The sequence below is a fragment of the Aristolochia californica genome, unplaced genomic scaffold (genome assembly GCF_029961685.1).
Source record: "Aristolochia californica isolate CCGP_79_NKW_82.1479 unplaced genomic scaffold, dmAriCali1.0.hap1 SCAF_1, whole genome shotgun sequence".
Classification (NCBI taxonomy): domain Eukaryota; kingdom Viridiplantae; phylum Streptophyta; class Magnoliopsida; order Piperales; family Aristolochiaceae; genus Aristolochia; species Aristolochia californica.
Window position 1 is genome coordinate 56603034 of NW_027181770.1, and position 22229 is coordinate 56625262.

A 22229-nucleotide genomic window follows, 5' to 3' on the forward strand; every position below is an offset into this window, starting at 1 on the left:
ATTTAACTATTAAGTTCAAACAAAGCAACTCGAGTGTGGGTTGTGAACTACTATAAATCCTTTTGTGGTTATATTTCTTTTATCTTGCATTTCTTGTGATTAGATGACTTTTTCAAGTACCTAGACTACAGAGATATCAGACGTAGAGATCCATAATTCCCCTTCGTTTTAATATTCTAGGGGAAGCTATAAGGTGCTATCTTCTCTGAGGGCAAAAGCTGGGGTTGGATCATGATTCCATTCTCCTGTAACTTCAAATTGATGGTGTCACCTTTTTTATTTGCAATTTTGTTATGAATACCTTTACTCAGCGAGAATGGTAGTGAATCTATGGTTCTTCACTACAGGGGCAAACCTAACTTAAACTGCTGAACTGTGAGTGTTAGAACAAAGGAGTCACTACCCTACCTTTCCTGCTTTCCCTGTTTTGAATGCATTTTCATCAATGGTTTATTCCATTCCAGGCACGTTTTCTGGCATCATTTCTCCTTATACACATGGTTACTTTATGCATTTAGTTTTCATTTTTAGTTTTGGTCGATTGTTGGTCTCATTTGAATCATAATGAGTACTCGAAATTAATTCTATTTAGTGATTATGAAATTTGAATGGTTATCATAGTCTTGCTTAATTTTAATTAGTATTTGTAAGAATCGGTTGAATATGGTAATGGAGCTGGATAGCTTCTTCCTCTCTTTGTTATGCTTTTGTCTAAATGATATGCAAGTCTTTTTTTCCTTTTTTTTTCATTTAAGTATTATCATAATCTATATAATGAGGTCTTAAAAATGGAGACCGTTGTTTATTTTAGATTAACTTACATTTAATATATTTATTTGATAATCAACAAAATCATGTTCCCTTCACACACAAATGACGGGAAAGGTGTTTCATCATGTTACAGTCATGGTATGCTTTAAATTAAGAGAAGAGCTGCTTCGTAAGAGTTTTTCATGCTTTCTGAATCTTTTAGCTTTTATTTACTTTTGTTCTACCTGTCAGGATTTAGAAAGCAGTGAGATGAAACTTCTCTAGAACATTGGGTTTTTCATGTTCAGTCTTTCATGGCGGCCTTTAAGACCCTCATCTTCCTTCTGCCTACTTTTCCCTTGTTGCCTCTTTCACATAGATGCCAACATCCTACCAATGGAAAATACGAATGCTCTCTGCAAGCCTGCAATAGATGGAACTTCGTACATGACCCTCTCCTCAATGTTTGCCCAAGCTATGAAGACCTGCAAAGCTCTGCAGTCAATGGTGGATGCCCAAAAAATCCATGCCCGTTTAGTCTCAGTTGGTTTAGATTCTTCAGTTTTCCTACAAAACCATCTTTTAGATATGTACTCAAGTTGTGGTTCCATTGGAGACACTCTTCAAGTTTTTCATGAAATCAGAAGTCCTAATGTTTTTTCTTGGAACAATTTAATCACTGGGTTAGCCAACTTAGGGCAGTTGGGCAGAGCACGACAGGCTTTTGATGAAATGCCAAAGAGAGACTCAGTTTCTTGGAACACTATGATGAATGCATATTTCCAAAATGAGATGAGTGAAGAGGCTTTACATATTTTTATTTCTATGCGTAGAGATGGGGACTGTAATCTGGATCCACTGTCTTTTTCAATCGGTATGAAGGCTTGTGCCAGTCTGAAAAATCTTGCATTGGGTTTTCAGTTACACGGATTGTTAATGAAATTTGATTATGAGTGGGACCCCTATATTGAAACTTCCATTCTGGATTTGTACATTAAATGTGAAGCTGTGGATTTGGCTAGTCTGATATTTGAACGGATGGTGGCTCCAAGCCTCTTCTGTTGGAACAGTATGATTTTAGGCTGTTCAAAATCGTATGGAGTGGAGGCTGCACTCAAACTGTTTAGACGCATGCCAGAGAAGGATATTGTTTCCTGGAACACCATAATATCAATCTTATCACAACATGGGTGTGGAAAGCATGCTATCTATATGTTTATGGAGATGGAGAATCAGGGTGTCATACCTAATTCCATGACTTATGCTAGTGTACTGTGTGCTTGTGCAAGCCTTCTTGATCTGGATTGGGGGAAGCATCTTCAAGCTCGCATAGTGCGATCTTGGTTTAGCTCTGATGTGTTTGTTGGAACTGCTCTAATAGACATGTATGCAAAATGTGGCTATCTAGAATCTGCCACAAGGATTTTCAATTACTTACCAGATCGCAATGCTGTTTCATGGACTTCTTTAATCACTGGATTTGCTAAACTAGGGTTTGAGGGAGAAGCATTATTGTTGTTTAATCAAATGAGACTGGCTTCTGTTGTTGTCGATCAGTTCACTCTTGCTTCTGTTTTGGGAGCTTGCTCAAGTAAAAAGGACTTGGGTCTTGGAGTTCAGTTTCATGCTTATACAATAAAAAATGGATATGATTCATTAGTTCCTGTGGCAAATGCTCTGCTCACTATGTACACAAAATGTGGAAGCGTTGAGATAGCTAAACTTCTTTTTTCAAAGATGCCTGTTAGAGACATAATTTCATGGACAACTATTATGACTGCTTATTCCCAAATTGGTGATGTTGATAATGCACATATTGTATTTAAGGAGATGCCTCAACGAAATATTGTTGCTTGGAATTGTATGTTAGCTGCTTACATACAACATGGGCATGTGGAAGAAGGTCTCAAGATGTATATGGCGATGCTTAAAGAAGACAATGTGAATCCTGATTGGATTACCTTTGCAACATTGCTCAGTGCATGTGGTGAGGTGGCAGCTTTGAATCTTGGAAACCAAATTGTGGCTCATATTGTGAAGGAGGGGCTCAATATTGATGTTTCAGTGGCTAATGCAATGGTTACCATGTATTCAAAATGTGGAAGGGTTGAAGAAGCGCATGATATTTTTCATTCTATTACTGACAAGGATTTGGTTTCTTGGAATGCAATGATCACTGGCTATGGCCAGAATGGCAAAGGGAAGAAGGCAATTGAGATCTTTGAGGGATTATTGAGTACTGGTACTCAACCTGACTATATAAGCTTTATTGGTGTTCTATCAGGTTGTAGCCATTCAGGACTTGTCTCAGAAGGGAAATATTATTTTAATTCAATGATGAAAGATCATAATATTTCCCCACGATCTGAACATTTTGCTTGCATGGTGGATCTTCTCAGTCGGGCTGGATTGCTTTCTGAGGCTAAAATGATGATTGATGAAATGCCTAGTGAACCTGGAGCTGGTGTTTGGGGTGCTTTACTTGGTGCCTGCCGAATCCATAAAAACATTGAGCTTGCAGAGTGTGCCATGAAACGCTTGATTGAGTTGGATCCAAGTGATTCTGGAAGCTATGTCTTACTAGCCAATATATATGCAGAAGCAGGTAAAACAGATGTTGAGGCAAAAGTGAGGAAAGTGATGAAAGAGAGAGGAATTCGTAAAAACCCTGGTTGTAGTTGGATAGAAGTGGATAGTAGAGTACATGTTTTCACTGTTGATGAAGCAAACCATCCACGAATCAAAGAAGTATACACTATGTTGGATGAGGTTATTAAAAAGATAACTGAAAAAGGTTATGTTAACAAGACAAGTTCTGGACTCGAGCGTTATCATAGTGAGAAGTTGGCTGTTGCTTTTGGTTTGATGAGCTTGCCTTCTTGGAAGCCAATCAGCATCATTAAGAACCTTCGCATCTGTGCTGATTGTCATATGGTGATGAAATTCATCTCTCTCGTCTTGTCGAGAGATTTGATTGTAAGGGATGCAAATCGTTTTCATCACTTCAGGGGAGGATGCTGCTCTTGTAGGGATTATTGGTGAATTGTGCAACAATTGGAAGAGTATGATTGGCTCTGGTCTTTCACAGCACCTGCAAAAATGGTTTTCAAAGCGTGTATAGAACCCCCAACAAGCACTTCTGGAATATTTGTCTGTGCATAGATGTTATAAGAGTGGGCTTTTATCCATTTCTTTTATTTGTATAAGAGAATTATGGGGAGGCCATGTAGATCTATTTATCACTCATAAATCCTCATAATGGATTTTTATTCAACTCATAAATAAAAATTTACTCAAAATTACTCTTACCCCCCCAGTAAATAAATTAAAATTGACACCGCCAGCAAATAAATAAATTACAAAATGCACGACGGATAAGATCCCCCTCTCATCTGGCTCTAACGTCCAAAACCGGCCTAACTCCCACCCAACGCATCTCACCCTTTAATATTCTCTGGAACTCTGAGGTGAAGAATGACGAACTTCCCGCTTAACACTCATCAGAGCTGAGAAGGAAGCTCAGTACTCTCCTTAACAGTTCATGGCGTCGTCTCTTCTTCCCTCTAAATTCTCTTTCTCTTTCTCCAATAACATCCGGAAAGCTCCTAGCGTTCGCTTAGCATCTCCAATCCTTGCCCTTCCAGAATCTCTTAAAGGTCGTCTCTATGAAAAACCTTTGTTCGGAAACCTCACCATTTCCCAGTATCCCCGTCGATTTTTTGGGAGGCGCTTTGCCGGTACATCCGTTGGAGAAAAGGAGGACAGTTATGCTTCTGATGAAGTGCCGACCGTGGGAGAAGATTCAGCTGCCTTTGATTTTAGAGATCAAAAGATTTTGTCTTGGATTTATTTTACGGGAATTCTGGGAGCCGTGCTTTTTGCACTCGATGTTCTCTGGATCGAACCTTCCACCGGTTATGGGAGCGCTTTTGTGGATGCCGTAGCCGGTTTGTCAGAAAGAAAAGAGGTAATTTCTTTTTTTAAATTTTGTAAATTTTTTGTTTCTCTTACTCTTTAAGCATACACGAATGAAATTTTATTGTTTCTTTTCAATGAACATTTTGACGTCTGTTTTTCTGTAGCAGCCCCAGTATGAAAGCAGATACCTATTGCATAGAGAACCCAAAAAAATCAGCTGGAAAAAAATGGACTAAACTGTCATTCTTGCTTTAAATATGGATTTTTTTTTTTAAATTATTGAGGTTCCAGATAACAGAGCGTGAATTGTTGCATTTCTTGGTAATGAGAAATGGGTATCAAAATCTTTTACTTGCCGATGAGATAGTTCGTGATCATAGGATGCCATACTACGGTACTAACAGTTTTTGACTTTAAATACAAAGGTCATCTATCTTCAAGGCAAGTTCTTCATCTGGGGGATACTCAAACGCTGTTATTACTTATGAAGACGAGGAAAGTAGGAACTTGAGAAGCAGATGGAGACCTTACTAGTTATTTCTTATAAAACTGACAAGATCATTTCATCCAAAGCTGTAGTTTCAAGAGCCCCAGGTCTGCAAGTTATTGCACGCCAAGGGTGGACAAAAAGGCATCCATGCTGGGAAGAGAGGATGTCCTTTCAACCATGCAATATAAGGAGAAGCCGGTTCATTTCTTCAATAAAGAATAAAAGATCCTGTCGAAATTTTTTTTTTTTTTTTGTTACAGACTGTGAGGCTGTTAATTGTTCTTTGTGCTTAGCCAGCAGGCACTTCAACTACAGAGTAGCAGCTCAAAGTCAGCCTACCACACTTGGTAGAGAATGCATACTGTAATTTCATGGTGGTGACATCTTTGTAACTTCAAATCTTTTGGTTGCATCATTACCTAAATATTCCCAATAAGTAGCAACTAGAGCTACCTTCCCTTATCTTGGCTGGACTTTATTCAGGGCGTTGAGGTCCTTTATATTGAAAAACGTGTTAGTGAGGAACTTGTTGTTTGACTGTACAAAATTTGCCTGCCTGTTTTACCATAGCTATCTCATAGGCGTTCTTACATTTTTCTGACCATGAAGCAAACTGTCTTACAGCTGGCATAGTTATGAAATGACCAAGTACTGGTCACAGTTATGGTTAGAAAGTACACCTCATGACTGAATTTGGTCCCATACCAGTGATTTGATTAAACATTTAGTAGAAGTTCTGCAAATTGACCCAAACAATCAACTTTGACTAACAAAATATTTACATGCTCTCTGAAAGTTGTACATCTTCTTGTGTTTTGTCTATATGACTATAAAAATATTGGTGTTCTCAATCAGAATAGTGTCGTCAAAACATGGACACATGGAACGTCTATTTTTTGGATAGATAGTGCTGGATTATTATTTTCCCATTAGGTTAAATGCTAGTACTGAAATCACACATCTTTTTATTTTTTATTTTTGTATGCTAGTACTGAAATAAACATATCTTGACTAGAATACCGGAATATATGACCCTTGTATTTGTCTCTGCAGGTTGTGATGTTTGTTCTTTTTCTCATATTTGCCACTGTCCACAGTGGTTTGGCGAGTCTCAGAGATTCTGGAGAGAAACTCATAGGAGAGAGGGCATATAGAGTTGTGTTTGCCGGGATTTCTCTTCCATTAGTATTCAGTACCATTGTGAGTAGCTCTTAATGCGCGCATTTCTTAGTTGAGTTGGACCTTTTGATTATTTTCTCTACTAAACTGACAATCAATCTGAATGACTTCTCTCCATAGACTATTTTTCTCATCACTATCGTTTCTTTTCTTCTTCTGTTGTATTACTTTCTGCTGATGGGTTTGACTTATCTGAGGTGGTCCATCTCAGGTGTATTTCATCAACCATCGGTATGATGGTACACAGTTGTGGCAAGTTCAGAGTGTTCCTGGATTACATCAACTTGTGTGGCTCCTGTCCTTCATCTCCTTCTTTTTTCTCTATCCATCAACCTTTAATCTGTTGGAGGTAGCAGCAGTCGATAAACCAAAGATGCATCTTTGGGAAACAGGGATTATGAGAATCACTCGGCACCCACAGGTATAGTATCTTTCCAGTATTAAGCATCTCTTTGAAGCTGAAATGGAACTCTTTCAATCAAGGAGGTGCTTCTAGTGTTCAAAAGTTTTTTTTTGGTTAGCTCCCTCTTTAAAAGAGTTTATCTTCTAAAGAGGAGAAAACCACCTATTTGGTGAAGTTACAAAATAAAGCTTCTCCAAAAACGAGATTTTTTTTTTTAAGAAATAGGTGAAAGTACAAATTTGTTTGAAAAATATGCCCTTATAATAATACTACAATATTTCATACATATACTCCATATAACCGGTTAGCATAGTAAAAAACTCACTTTTAATAAGGAGCATACCTTTTATGTGGGACTCACATAACAAATCATACACAAAATGCACTACCTAATATGGGTCTATATATGTGACATGAGATCGACTAATCCTTTAAATTGGTGGGCCCATTGTCTAGCCTTTAAAATGGTTGTGCAATCTATTATATTTATTTTGCTATAAAACTTAAGGTATAAAATGGTATTTTAGTAATTTACCTTTAATATGTCTTAATCTACTATAATTATTTTATTATAAGATTTAAAATACAGATAAAATTTTTTTAGTAGTTACCTTTAAAATTTGTATAGTTATAACCATCATTTTCAGACTTGGAATCGGGAACTAACTCGGGCTTCCAAATTTCCAAGTCAGACCTGGACTCATAGGTCCAATAGCTGGACTTGGCCCAAGTGAGGAGGGCTTTCCCACTGTAAAAGGGTTGAGTCTGGTCCCTATCCAAAATCTGAATTGGGAAATGGTGTCTTAGTATGGATCTGAATTAGGGGACCCGCCTGTTGGGTTGACTCACCGGTGAATCAGAAAACCATGGTTATAATGAAACCTAATACATGACCTTTTTCATGTTATGGACTCTTTCAAAATAGATACGGAAAAGAACTCTTTGATAGATACTTTCTCAATAAGCCTTCTATGAAGAGATGCCCCAAATGCAGCCTAAGCAAGGATCAACAGCTTTTGGATACACTGTTGATCTTATTAACCTGCATGGGCAGATTACAATTCCATTTCTCCCTAGTCTAATGATCCTGATCACCCAGTTTTTGCCAAAATGGATGGTCAGAGGAAAGCTTGTGTCTGAAAGTATTTAGAGGGAACTTTTCCATTATCTAGGGAGCTGTGAATGGAACAACCATTACCATATGTTCTGGATGACAAATATATGCTGTCATTTATCTAGGCATCTTATTCAGTTTTTTGTTCTTTCATTTAGATGGTTGGGCAGGTGATCTGGTGCTTGGCACACACCCTCTGGATTGGAAATTCAGTGGCAGTAGCAGCTTCAATTGGCTTAATTGGGCACCATCTTTTTGGTGTTTGGAATGGAGATCGAAGGTTGGCATTTCGGTATGGCAAAGCTTTTGAACTTGTGAAGAGTAGGACTAGTGTCATTCCCTTTGCTGCAATCCTTGATGGTCGTCAAACACTTCCCAAGGATTACTACAAGGAATTTATTCGACTACCCTACCTTACAATCACAGCCATGACCCTCGGTATATATTTGGCTCATCCCCTTATGCAGGCAGGTAGTTTTGGCCTCCACTGGTAATAGAGGCCTTATATGCATGGATTCATAAGTCCACTTGCATTTTTGGGACATGTATCATACATAAAATGTATTGATGTCTATTCATGTGAACTCTTAGCTTATTCTGAACAGAAAATCACTATGAAATTAATGGAACAAAGGAGATGACAACATGGTCTTTGTTTAGAAAAGGGTGGTTTGAAAGGGAATAAACTGCAAACTGAAACAATGTCTTCTATGTTACTATAAGACTGAAGCTCAAAGTTTTTAGTGGATATGTCTTCAAAATTATTTGAATGCTTAAGTGGGTAAGAATTTTTTTTATTTTCATTCTATTTAATAAATAATACCCAAAAAATCATGTAAACTGGTAAAATAGACACTTACACATTGCCCATGGTCCCTCACTTTCCTAGGTAAAAGTAGTCACTACTACCTATGGTGTGAGAGTAGAAAGTTAATGTGTCTCCAAAGAGGACAGCTTTGCTTTCCAGCCAAACACAAAGCATTCAGAACCCTAAACCCTAAACCCTACACCAGATATAAATCCGGCAGAATGGACAGTTTCTTTTTTCTTAGAAACACAGAAGCTTCGTCACTTTATGGAAGAAAAGCTTTAGAAAAATTAATGGCGATGTCTCTGCAGGATTGGAGGAGGAGCTAAAAGATGGGTTGATCATGGCGTCAAAGCTGCGGAGGTTTATAAATTGACGACTTTATGATTGTGTAGAATTGACAGCTGAAATGCCATAAAGATGGAGGAGACGAAGAGACTGAAAACAAGAGAGAATTTTCAACCGGCATTGACTGCAACTTTGCTGTCACTGCAATAAATATACCCAAATGGCCGAACAAACTGTGACCTCCAATGATAGGGTATTAAACGAGGACGAAGGATCGAAACTGGCCCCAGGCCCCGTGTCCAGTCCAGGAGTAAACATTTCTACCCTAAAAAATTAGGAGGTGAGGATCGGCAATTGGTCTCCCATCCTGGCAGAGCAACGAAGGGGACATGGGGCGTCGAGGAAGATGACCGACGCACATAAGATGTGTAGATAGCTTGGGGGATAGTTGGTCCCCGTAATAGAGAACCTAGGCAGCCTGTAAAAATTTGATTTTACTATAAAAATTTATATTTATTGGCAAAAAATTACCAAGAAAATATATAATTTTTTATTAAAATTATTTTCAGTGTTTTTTGTCAAGAAATTTTGTCATAATAACCCACCAACAATAGATAATTACGATCACCAAAACATTCAGTTGTCATCCCTACGATTATTCTCGACGATTTTTTAAAGAAATCTTACCGATAATAACCAATTATTAATAGATAATCATAGAGAAACTAATTTTGCTGCCAATAAATAAGTGTTTGGTGGCAAGAGAGAGTGGCCAAATTCAAAATTGTTTATCAAATAAATATTTTCGTCTATAGTTCTTGAAAATTTTCAATGATAGAATTTTATGAAAATATTAAATATAGAAATTATTTATAAATTTTAAAAGAATTATTTGCCATCAAAATGTTTCACCAATAATTTTTTATTTTTTATTATAAAAATTATTTGTTGATGAAATATATCACTAATAAATATTTAGATGGCGGAAGAAAGATTTTCTCCCCTCCCCTCTCCCCTCTCCCCTTTGAGGAATAAAGAAGCTCAAACATTCCTCTTAGTACCCATGATTTTTATGATAAAAAACATGAAAATTTGATTACTTTGCTTTTGAGTATGAACCAATTGGTTTTCTGCTAAAAAGAATGTAAAAAGGAGTTAACTCTATATCAAAGGAATCTAGCAAATATGCAAGTAGAAGCCAACAAAATTCAAAAATTTAATAATAGTCACCTCACAAAAGCAAAGGAAGCACAACCTAAGAAGTCATGAAAAAGAAATTGAAAAGTTATTATTGAAAATTGTTGGAAAAAAGGAGTTGAATCAAATTAAGGGAGAAGCAAAGAGATGAGTCCAAAAAAAAAAAAGAATTTCAAATCAAACTCATGCTAAAACACAAAAAAAGGAGTCAACCCCATGGAGAAGGAGTTGATCCCATGTGCCCAGTAGCAAGCAACAAGGAGTTGAACCTGAATGCAATAAGTTTTGAACCATTTAAGGAGTTGACCCTGTAGGAAAGATTAGTGTATAAGAGTCGACTACATCAATTGGATTCGACCCAAGTTGAACATTCTAAACATGAAGGATTCAACCCTTATAAAAAGGAATCCTTATAAGTGACAAAAGTCATAGGATTCCAGTCAGACAAAAGATTCAACCTCCAAAAGAGTTGTTGATGCACAAAGACTTAACCCTAGTCAAAGGATTTGACCCCATGCTGTAAATATGAAAATCTAAGACTTTCAAATGCCATAACTTTAGTTGTTGTAGGTCTTAAATTTTGTAACTGGCCTACCAAAATGATAAACGCCACTAGTAGAATATATTAAAGTATTTTTTATAATTTTTGGATTATTTTTCACTGATTTTTTACTAGAGCTAGGAGCCTGACTGACTTTAAGCAACAATTAGTTTTTTCAACTTGGATTTTGTCTTATAAATACCCAAGTTATTTCTAGCCTTAACAACAACTTGATTTGTTCCTTGTCATATTTAGTAATTTCTAGAGCTTGGAATTTTAAATCTAAGATTGAATCCTCCTACATAAGATTGAAGTGACCCAGGAAAGGACAACTCAAGTAAAAGAAGCAAAGATCAACACACTCATAAATGAGTATGAAAACTTTAAAATAAAGGTAGGAGAGACAATATAAAATAAGAGCAAATGATTTAATGACATTCTAAGCAAACTAGCTCTGTTGGACACCATCTTCACTGATAAACAAAAAGTTGACAATTTTTTAGGAGTGTCGCAATGAATGGATGCCAAAGGTAATAATCATCAATGAAACAAAGACAATAAGTTAACACTTGATGAACTTATGGGTAATCTTTTTCCTTATGAAATGAGATTAAAAGAACTTGAAAAAGAAGATGAGAAACAAAAGAAGGTATCAAATGTTTTTTGGTTAATTGAACTAATGATTGTGAGCATGAAACTAATTTGGATGATGAAATAGCTTTGCATCTCAAGAAATTCAAAAGATTTTCAAGGTCTATGAAAAGGATAAGGTAAAAAGGAGGACACACAAATTAGAAAAACAACAGTAAATGCTAATATATAAGCAAAAGTCACTTCATTGCTGATTGCCGAATGAAGAAGGAAACAAAATCTTTCAAGAAAAAAAGCCTTGAGAGCTAAAACATAGGATGAAGCACTCTTCAGTTTAGAGAATAAAACCCTAGAGGGAGAAGTTGTCAACTTGGCCCTCATGGCACTGGAAGAAGAGTTTGCTCTGAACTAGAAAATGATGAATGTAGTATAGAAAAACTTATCGAACAATGTGAACATTTGCTAGTCAAGAGTAAAAAAATGACTATGCTATAAAATGTAGAAAAACTTGGAAAGATAACATAAATACTATTCACGGTGATGGACTTACTAGGCTACACTCATTGAGTGATAAGCATAAAGAGCTAGTTAAACTATGCAATGAGAAGGAAGAGTTACCTAATGAAAAATTACATGATGCTTGTGTGTGAATTAAGGGGCATGAGGCTTTAAAAACCAAGTATGCATCCTTAGAAAGAGATAGAGACTGTTTAAAGTCTATTTTTCTCCTTGAATCATGCTAGGTTGGATACATTGATCCAATCTCAAAGAGTTACAAAAGGTAAAGAAGGTCTAGGCTAGAATGGAAATACTAGTCTAGAAAACTTAAAAGACTACTTTGTTAAACCTAACATAGTTGAAGTCTTCGACATATGTTGCATACCAAATAATAAACTTAACACCTTAGCCAGTCAATAAGTCAAGAAGGTGTCTTGCAAGTAAGAAAAAGGGAAGATCTTTCTAGAAAACTTATGTTATCGGCTGCATTTATCGTGGTAAGAAAGGTATTACAAATATTGATTGTTGGTACAAAAAGAGAAAGGGACAAGATCGACACATTTGGCAAAAGAAAAAGACTAAGTTCATACCCACTCAAAAGGGACCACACCAACAATAGAAGAAAATACAAGAGAAGAAAATGTACATCTTAATGAATCTCTTAATTCATTTCAACCACACATATAGGAAGAAGAAAATCATGAGTTTCTGACTGCTTGCAAGTTAAAATTTGATCATCCTAGAGAACTCATCACAGGAGATCTTAGTAACCCTATACTCAACTAGAAGTCAAGTTGAAAAGGAAATCAAACTAACTTTTATTTTCGAGGTAGAGCCCAAGGACATTAAAGAAGCTCTAAAAGATTTATATTGGATTGATGGAATGCAAGAAGAACTAAATCAAATCACTAAGAGTAATGTATGGGAATTGGTGTCTCTACCCGAAGGACAAATGCAATTGGAACAAAGTGGGCATTTAGAAACAAACTAGATGAGCAAGGAAAAGTAATAAGAAGTAAGGCTAGATTAGCGGCTCAATTCTCAAGAAGAGGGTATAGATTATGATGAAACATTTGTTCCAGTGGCAAGGTTAGAAGCTATGAAGATGCTACTTACATTTGCATGCTTTCAAAAATTTAAACTCTACCAAATGGATGTAAAATAAACATTCTAAAAAGAATTCATAAAAAAAGAAGTATATGTAGCTCAACCTTTAGGTTTTGAGGACTCATCCAAACCAAACTATGTCTATAAACTCAAAAAGACCTTGCATGATAGATTAAGTCTCTTTCTATTAGAGAATGATTTCGGTAGAGGAAAGGTAAACACCACCTTGTTCATTAGGAACAAAGATTCTCATATCTATTAGAAACCTTGTAAACTGAGGTTGAAAACAAGCTTTAGTCAAAGAGGAAGTGGAATCCTTCTTGAAACAGTATCTGAAATCAGCAGGAGTTGAATCTTTTCTTCAAATCCTTTGCCATGAAGTCGACTCCTCTAGTATCAAACAAAAAGAAAGAAAACCTCTATTCGATGGAAATTTTTCATACTCTGTCATCGTCCCACGCGACCTTTCTTCTCCCAAACCAGATTTCCCACCTTCTTGACTCTTGACCTCGTTTCAAGAAGAATGGGCAACAAGAGAACTCAAGAGAAGAGAACCAAATCTTTCTCCTGCCATAACCACATAATACTGTAAAAAATAACAAAAAGACTGGTAATCAACAGATGTTGATCCGACGTTTCTACGAATAAAACGAAAAAGAATGAAATGATTCAAGAAAACCTAGTGCTTTTCCCTGCGCGCAGAGGCGGCTAGAACGAAAGACAGCTTCGCCAGGAAGGAGGGGAGATAAATCGTCAACTTTGATTGAAATCCATTGCACGTTGACTTGAAAGGAAGTCGTAGAGAAGGCACGAACGTGGGTGGGAAGAAAGCTTGTTTCAGTAATCAAAGAGCGATTACGAGTGGAGAATTAACTAAACTGAGCTGTGTACAGAATTTTCAATGAGCAATCACTCCCCACCAAACCTTCTTCTCCTACGATGCCTTTTTACCAGCCTGCCAATCCATTCATTTCAATAGCTACAGCTATCCGAACCGGTGGCGGGTGGAGGCTCCGACGCGCAGAAGTGGGCGGGGATGGAATTACGTTTTTGACCTCAACTCTCCCGGAAAGTTGACTTTTTTGGTTTGACGATCGAGCGAGATCGACGGCTAACGACTTCTCGCTCACGCTGTGCGGTTATTGGGGGAAATACCAATTTTTAAAAAAGAAAATGGAAAAAAGCTGGCATTCGGCGGTCCTTCTTTCCTTCTTCCCGTCGGCCGTCTCTTTCCAGAAATCATTTTGTCCTCTTTTTATCCGAATCCGAAGACATCATGGTAAAACCAGTTTTAACTACCTTTGCTCCTCCTACTCCTCTTCTGCTTCTTCCTGCTTTCTTTCTCTCTTTTGCGCTCAATGTAAATGCATGCTAAATGATGCTTTGCGCATTTCGTGAGCATCTTCCTTCTCTCTCTGTATTAAATTCCTCTTCCGTAACCGAAACTCACTGAAGCAACGTATACTATACACACTGACTGAAGTATTCAAGTGATCACACTCGGGAGAAAGGAAAAGGAACACCGCTTTTCGGTTTGTTTGCGCGTGTTTCTTCCGATTTCTTCTATGTTAGAAAAATGCGCCGTTCTGGGAATTTGAGATCTTGAATTAGTAGCCGAAAAAATGAGGGTTTTTGGGGAGACATGGTGTTTCTGCTCCGGTGGTGGCCGCTCCGAGAAGATTAAGGGCAGTATTTTCTGCAGCAAAGGTACTGCAATGGCCAGAGTTGGTGGTGGCACTGGTTTTCTGATCCATAGGAACCTGTTGCTTACTACTCATGCCAATCTTCCCTCCGTGTCCGCTGCTGAGACCGCAGATATCCGCTTGCAGGATTTCGGTGCCGCAAGTCTCGTTCCACACAGGTCAGGGAAGGGATTGGTTTTAACTTCTGTTTCATGCCTTCTTTACTCGATTTTTCCAAAATGAGGTTCACGTTTTGTCAAATCGGTCTATGTTTAACTTTTCTTTGTTGCTTCAATTTTTTTTTTTTTTTTTTTCTGATATTTTACTTCGGATACGGTGTGAGGTGTGAGCAGCAAGGAACCAGTTCGTTGGTTGATTCAGTTGCACGAGTGGTGTTATTCGTTCTGTCGTTTCGAAGTGATTATCTTCTTTTGAGTAAAATTATCAGATCTGTTAGTGAGTGTTACTTGTGTTTTTATTTGCTATTCGGTTTTTGGTTTGTATGACAATTTTGCTCATGTCTTGTGATCCTTTACTTGTATATTTGATTTTTGTTTAAAATCTAAATTTTAATTTCATTGGTCAAAATGATAGTTGAGTTTGCTGTAGTGATGGTATCAGTTATATCTACTCCCATGTTCTGTGCTTGGAAATAATAGATCTGCTGGAAAGTGTGCTTCTTGTCGGATTTTAACAATTTGTTCTGTGTTAAACCATAATTTGACTGGTGCTATGACCAAGTTATAAATGCTTTCTTTTGCCAGTAAATATTTAAAATGAAAAGAAAAATAGGATAGATTGGTATCATTTTGGATTTGTTAAATTGGAGCTCTTGCTTGAAAAGACTGAATAATTTCAATCCTCAAAACCTTTCATTTGAGTATTAATATGTTCAATTAAAAAAAATACCATGTAAGGAACACAATTGGTAGTCTCTATTTACAGGTATGCTTTTTGAAACGTTCTATTTCAGAGCAATAGTAACATTTTTTAATGGTGATAGGCTAAAAAATCCTGGCACACAAGGTATGTCAATGGTCACTAGATTTTTAGCTAGTGATTGTTTGTGAAATATGTGAATTTGATGACTGGCAGTGGCAGTGGCAGTGGCAGTGGTGGGTTTTGTACTCAGCAGTTGTGAAAATGTGTGTTAAAGGTAGAAGTAGAGTCTGAAGTACTCCAATGTACCTTGACAGTAGTGAGTCGCTTTTGTTATATCTTGTTGGTCAGTCACTTATTTTAAGTTATTATGGTATCTAGGGGCATAGGCTTTCGTCTCTGACATTTCTAGTGATCGCTTACCATTAGAGGTTTTACTGTGTAAAAATTAGCATTGGCATTGCGAACTCGGAGACAAAATCAGATATGGAAATCTATAAGTTGGTAGTGGGAAATTTTAAACAGCATAACAATGTGGAACTAACTATGCTGGTAGTAGTTGTGTCAAAGGTAAAAGATTTATCTGCATGGAGAAAGTCAGGTAATAGCATTGGACTTATACGTTATTGGTGTACAAAGCTCAAAAAGAAGACCTCTTAGTATCTGCAGGCAAATGGCAAGCCAGTCTAATGTGTTACTTTGCTCTTGTTTTATACTTTCAGTTGTCAAAATAGAACCCTGGCTGACCAGTGGAGATCCAATTATTAGCCATGTTAATAGGGCTTTTTTCTTGAAAGCTTAATAGGGTTTTTGAAGCATCCAATCCCCAGAAATAACTATACTTGTGGTAAGTCAGTCTTTTTAAACCTGTAGAATCCAAAAAATCTTTAGCGAGGTAATATGAACTTGGCCTACTTTCTTTATTGGAAGGAGATATACTTTTTAAGTGACCGGACTACGGATGGACTACAGATATGCTTCTCATGTTTTCAACTTCTTGCACCTTCAGAGTAAGACTTGAAAACTTGTTAAAATATGTAGACGTCAGATTTATGATACAGTGCTCCAGTTTAATATGATGTCATGCTACTAGTTGCCTTTGTGATTCTAGCAATTTATTATATGCTTTTTAAGTGACTGGACTACAGATGGACTATAGATATGCTTCTCATGTTTTCAACTTCTTGAACCTTCAGAGTAAGACATGAAAACTTGTTAAAATATGAAGATGTCAGATTTATGATACAGTGCACCAGTTTAATATGATGTCATGCCACTAGTTGCCTTTGTGATTCTAGCAATTTACTATGTGAAACCAAATTATAAGGTTCTTGCCTATGAAGCGGAATTTTTAATTTAAGCATGTTTTCCACTTATAAATCTATTACTTTTTCTTCCCTATTGCTTTTCCAAAAAAAAAAAAAAACTCTGTTTTTGGTTGTTTGTTTCTGTTAATGAAGCACTGCCATAATTACAGGAAATGTCTCTCCATCAGTATTATTAAATGTATATGGCCATGTCGGTGCTTGGTGACTCATCTTCTTTGACTTCTGTCATTCTTGGAAGATTGTGAAGGATGTGGTGGATGAACCTGCTGTTTATCTAGGGAACAAAACTTGCATAAATTGTTGGATCATTCTTTTCTCTCTTGTTTCATGGTTTCCTGTTGGTGAAAAGTGAAGATATAGTCAAGCTTCAATTTCTTCAAGAGTTTTTTTTCTTTTCAGTAGCTAGCTAAATCAGTTTTCTGTAAGCAATCATATGGTGTAGCATTTGAAAATGGAGTAGTGAAGAAAATACACATTCATTTACTTTAAGCTTTTTCTCTAATTTAACTCACTTATAGAACTACATTTTTTTGAAAGAACTTATAGAACTATATGGTAATTACTCTTAAGCTTGGCCCAAAAGGCCTGCTGTGAATTATTCCTATTATGATCTAGACAAAGCTAAATTTTGAAGGAGAGCACGGTCAAGATAGTTGCATGGTAACACCCTCAACAGTTGCACCAGACTTCCCAAGGTTGCTAAGCTCATGATTTTGAAGGGCGACTTGGTTATTGAGTTAACTTTTTTAATCCACTGGGTCAAATAGTTGTCTCAACCCACGAACACTAAAACCTTTCATGCGAAAGTTCAAGAAGGTATAGGTTTTCTTCTTTCATGTTGTACATAAAGTTGTAGTCAGTGTCCCATTGGTATAACCTGGTTAGCATTGATGATGACATGTACATTTCTATTTCTCATTTCTATTGGCTTTTTAGGACAATACTGGCTTTTTATGTCCCTCCCAATGTAGTTGAAAAATGCAAGGTCAAACAGCTTTATGGACTTTGTGTTGCAGTCAGTCTGACATCTCATCTTTTTTATTCATGTAATAACTGATTCAATTGACTCTTTTTTGTTTCCAAGTGGAACTGTTTCTTTGTTGAACTCTATATACATACCATGTAATGAAGACTGCAGAAAAGTGTCTTAGGCTACTAAACCAATGAGGTCGGGCATGGAAATCCAGTAAGTTGATTATTTGTCCAGGAAGATTCTGTGAATGATCCTCTAGCCTAAGAGTACTTGAGAATGGGAAACCAATTTGGAATCAACCGCTTTTTCAACTGTAATAAGAGATGATTGACTTTTTCTTTCAGTTTTAGGCATCAAATCTTGCCAAACAAATCACCATTGTTCTGACTAAGAATACGCTACGGACGCCGGTTGTATAAATGACTAAGAATACACTGTTTTTGGAATTTTTATGGGTCCGATGTGGCAGATGTTATTAACTAGATGTCATGCTCCTGAGCATCTAAAGAAAACTGGGTCTGCATGGACATTTCAACTAATCATCCTAAAAAAGTTTCATACAGGGAAGTTGGATGAGGAAACCATGAAGAACCTGCTTATTGATGTAAGCTTTTGTCAGAAATAGGTTTCCAGAGATTTTAAGGATTAATTTTCTTCCTTCTGTTTGCAGGTTCTTCATTACCAGCTCTGTCCTTGATCTCACAATAGTTGGTTTTGATGCCTTGGACGGCGACTCGTCCTCTCAGCCTCACCAGCCCCATTACTTGAAAACCTGCTCTAATCCAAGTCTGGATCTAGGGAGTGTAGTCTACATTTTAGGTCACACAGACAAACAAGAACTAACAGTTGGTGAGGGGAAAGTGGTTATTGCAACTGATAATCTCATCAAATTGTCAACAGATGGAGTTACTTGGAGTGCGGGGTCTGCAGGCTTTGATGCCCAAGGTAATCTTGCCTTCATGGTTTGTGATCCCATGAAGCTTGCTTCATCTCCAACTGTTAAATCATCTTCAGCTTCATCATCATCATCATCATCATGGAAGAAAGATATTCAGATGCAATTTGGCATCCCCATCCCCATTATCTGTGACTGGTTGAGTCAGCATTGGGAAGGCAGCTTGGATGAGTTTAGCAGACCCAAATTGCCAATAATGCGGCTAATGTCCAGTGGGCAAAAGAGTGACTATTCCTCTGCTTCCTTCACTCAACGAAGGGTATTTAAGCTAGCAGAAGGTGAAAATGAAGATAACACTTCATCACAAAGAATGTCAAGACCTAAAACTCTTTCTGCACATGTCTGTGAAGAGGGAAACCACCCTACTTCTGAGCTGCGTTCTTCGCATGAACAGGGAATTCCAACTCCAGAGATCTTTGAGTCCCCAAGGCTAACTGCATGTCCAGTAAGGAAGAAGGAAAACAACCAGGCAGCTCAGCTTCTGGACATTAACTTTCCTGCTAGGGTTCCCAAGGCCATTGTCCTTCCGCTGCCCATTAGACAGTTGCTCCCAAGTTCTGATGAAAACATTGTTGAAAAAACTGGATCCAACAATCGTTCTGGGGACAACACTGTTGAAAGAGCAAGCCCTTTGAATCCTGTTATAGTGCCAGCTGACTCTTCTAGTGTGGATCACAGTGAAGTCCAATCTAGTTCTCCTGTAGATGTCTCACAGGGGAAGAATGGGTTTCATCACGACTATAGTAGTGAAGGAGAAACAATGTATTCTGCAGAAACAATGGAGAGTAGAAATTGTCCAAGTCCAAAAGAGGCAAAGTTTTATCAGGTGGGGAGGAGCCAGAGTTGTGTAAATTATTACAGATGGGGACCTTCTTATAGAAGTTCCGCTGCCCGTTGGAGTGCATTGGAAAAACAAAGAAGCCTAATCCAAGAAAGAAAAGTGTATTCACAGCCAGGAGCCTCGCAAAGAACTAGGAGCCATGATTACTTCAGCCCTACAGTCTCTTCTATCATGAAAAAGCGAAACAACTCAGAACAGCACCTGCCAAGACCTCAGGCAAACGTTGCTCAATTGTCTCCTAGATGGAACTTTTAATGAATCTTTTGTGCTTGGAAGTGCCTTTTCATTGCTGGCGTTTGCATTTGCATGGATTCAGTGATATTTATGCCACTCAAAAATTTCTAATTAATTGTGCAGAATGGTCAGGCGAATAAGAAAATTTACCAAGATATAGTATTAGACTGTCTGAGAAAAGGTGCCCCGTTTTTTTTTTTTTTTTTTTTGCTTCTGATATAGGTTTTCTATATCCAAATACAGGCTGGTGGTATGTCAGAGGTCACCTGTTTTTATCCGATTTAAGGTTAGAAGTTGTGACTACTTCCTGTTTATTGGGTCCATCAATTTTTTCATATTGGAAGTTGGTTTATGCTGCTATTATACAAGTTCTCAAATGTATCCCATGTTTGTATCTGCATATTTCTGTGTTTGTTATATTGGTGCAAACCCAGTAATATACTAATTCTTTTGTCCACTTCGATCTGAAAATGGCAAAGTTTCTTCCCATAAAAGTTTCCTTTGGCTCAGTATCAAGCAAACAATAGGGCGAGGGCAGCAACTCTAAACCTCTGGAGTCTTAATTAGAGGTGAGGATCTTTGTATTGGGTCTTAATTCTGATACATTTCAGGCTGTTTCAAGTTTGACTTGAGAAAAAGAATAACTCAGACAAATAGTTGAAATATGACCTGAATTGTCTCTGGTTTTGAATGTTCCCCTTTAACATCCGATACAAGTAGCCTATGCACAGAGCTGTATGAACAGTATGGACAAACCTGCTGTGAACAGTAAAGTAGAAATGCAACTGAGTATTCCATGGCATAACAAATGTATACAGAATTTCTCGTATGCGCATCTCCGGTATATCACACTTGCCCCCATGGGTTTGATTTTGAACTTAATATGAATTCAATGTGCGACAAATCAATGTATTTATATACGGCTGATTCAATACGAAAAGTTATTTGGTGCGAAACGGTTATCTTAGTCGTTCGATCATGATCAATGGTTATCAATGGCTGAGATAACCATTTCGCTTATTTGGTATCAAATGACTTTTCATATTGGATCAGCCCTATATATATTAGTTATCCTATATATAAAGACTATTTTTTTCTTTAACCGGTATATTGAGGGCTTAAATGTTATCAAGTTTTATCTTTACTTAGCTAATCTAGTAATCACATATGAATTTTTTTACTTATCCACCCTATTAAATAAACTTAATGAGCAAGCAAAGCACAAACAATCAATCATCCAAAATAAAACACTAAGTGATTCATAGCCCAAATTTAGGTTATTAATCCACTCCCCAAGTATTTCCATACCTTGACATTCATCCCATTTTCTAAAAAGCCAAAGGATACTTATATACAAATCTATAAAATCCAATTTATATGATGCCAACAAAGGGATATATTAATTATAAATCATAATAAAAATATACTATTTATGGATCGGGTCGAAATTGAATTTTTTAGATCCAATCTAGCCCATTTTTTATTTACGAAAAGGATAGGTACCAATTGGGTTTTGCTTTTAAGACATCTACATACTAAGTTATATTAAGTGCATATCAATATTTTTTATCCACATATTAATCTAATATATTTATTCGCGGTATTGAAGAGCATGTATGAAAGAGTCTCACATGACTCTCACAACAAAAAATCTTACTGAGCCATAATTATTATGGAAGGAGGTCTCATAGAATAGTTTCAGTTAAAATGTGTTTTAGTTATGTTAGTATTTTATTTATGTTCAATTTTTTAATTGTTCTAGGACTTATCTTTTAGTGCTTAACTTTGGGTGTAATTAATATAAGGGTAGTTTAATTATAATTGGACTCTACTACTTTCCTCTATTATAAATAGAAGTTCATGACTAAAATTACATTATGTCAGTGAAGTTTTTCTCTTTTCTAGAAATTTAACATGGTATCAAAGCGGGTTATGTGAGTTGATTCGGTCAACACACAGAGATAATGTGATCATTTTCTGATCTATCATCTCTAGTAGTTTAAGTTCATATTCCATCTTTTTTCTTTCTTTCTTGTCCCGGTACCTATCGTTTTTAGGTTCGTATTCCATCTTTTTCTTTCTTTCTTGTCCCATTACCCGTCATTTTTAGGTTCGTATTCCATCTTTTTTCTTTCTTTCTTATCCCAATACCCATTGTTTTCTTAGTATTTTCACCTCTATACTAAGATTTTTATATTGTAAATGGTATATAGAAGGAAAGATCTTTGACTCTAATTTCAAAGCAAAAAGAATTTTGCTAATCAGAGTTTTCTACAAAGAGAAATCGATATTTGAAGCAGCAAAGATCAAACTACAAGAGCGGTTCCAACAATAGCAGAAAACTTAACTTTTCGAGCCGTTTTAAGCCATTAAGAACAATACTTTATATTTATATATCAAAATAAATATATATAATTCTATTTTCTACCTTATCAAAACAATTCTCAATCGTA

The 22229-nt window shown here is 36.7% G+C and overlaps 3 protein-coding genes across 3 annotated transcripts; all 3 read left to right on the forward strand.

Annotated features, from left to right (window-relative positions):
• The first annotated feature begins 296 nt into the window (after nt 1-296).
• Nucleotides 297-3960, forward strand: LOC137962430 (pentatricopeptide repeat-containing protein At2g13600-like). The gene is made up of 2 exons (XM_068809287.1): nt 297-375; nt 1003-3960. Exon 2 carries the CDS (start codon nt 1051-1053, stop codon nt 3790-3792), a length of 2742 nt encoding a protein of 913 aa, XP_068665388.1. The 5' UTR covers nt 297-375; nt 1003-1050; the 3' UTR covers nt 3793-3960.
• A 216-nt stretch (nt 3961-4176) lies between these two features.
• LOC137962434 (15-cis-zeta-carotene isomerase, chloroplastic) lies at nt 4177-8592 on the forward strand. The gene is made up of 4 exons (XM_068809302.1): nt 4177-4717; nt 6212-6358; nt 6549-6758; nt 8013-8592. Exons 1-4 carry the CDS (start codon nt 4292-4294, stop codon nt 8346-8348), a joined length of 1119 nt encoding a protein of 372 aa, XP_068665403.1. The 5' UTR covers nt 4177-4291; the 3' UTR covers nt 8349-8592.
• A 5576-nt stretch (nt 8593-14168) lies between these two features.
• On the forward strand, nt 14169-19887 carry LOC137962443 (uncharacterized). The gene is made up of 2 exons (XM_068809314.1): nt 14169-14745; nt 18417-19887. The coding sequence occupies exons 1-2, from the start codon at nt 14507-14509 to the stop codon at nt 19795-19797; spliced, it is 1620 nt and encodes a 539-aa protein (XP_068665415.1). The 5' UTR covers nt 14169-14506; the 3' UTR covers nt 19798-19887.
• The last annotated feature ends 2342 nt before the right edge of the window (nt 19888-22229 follow it).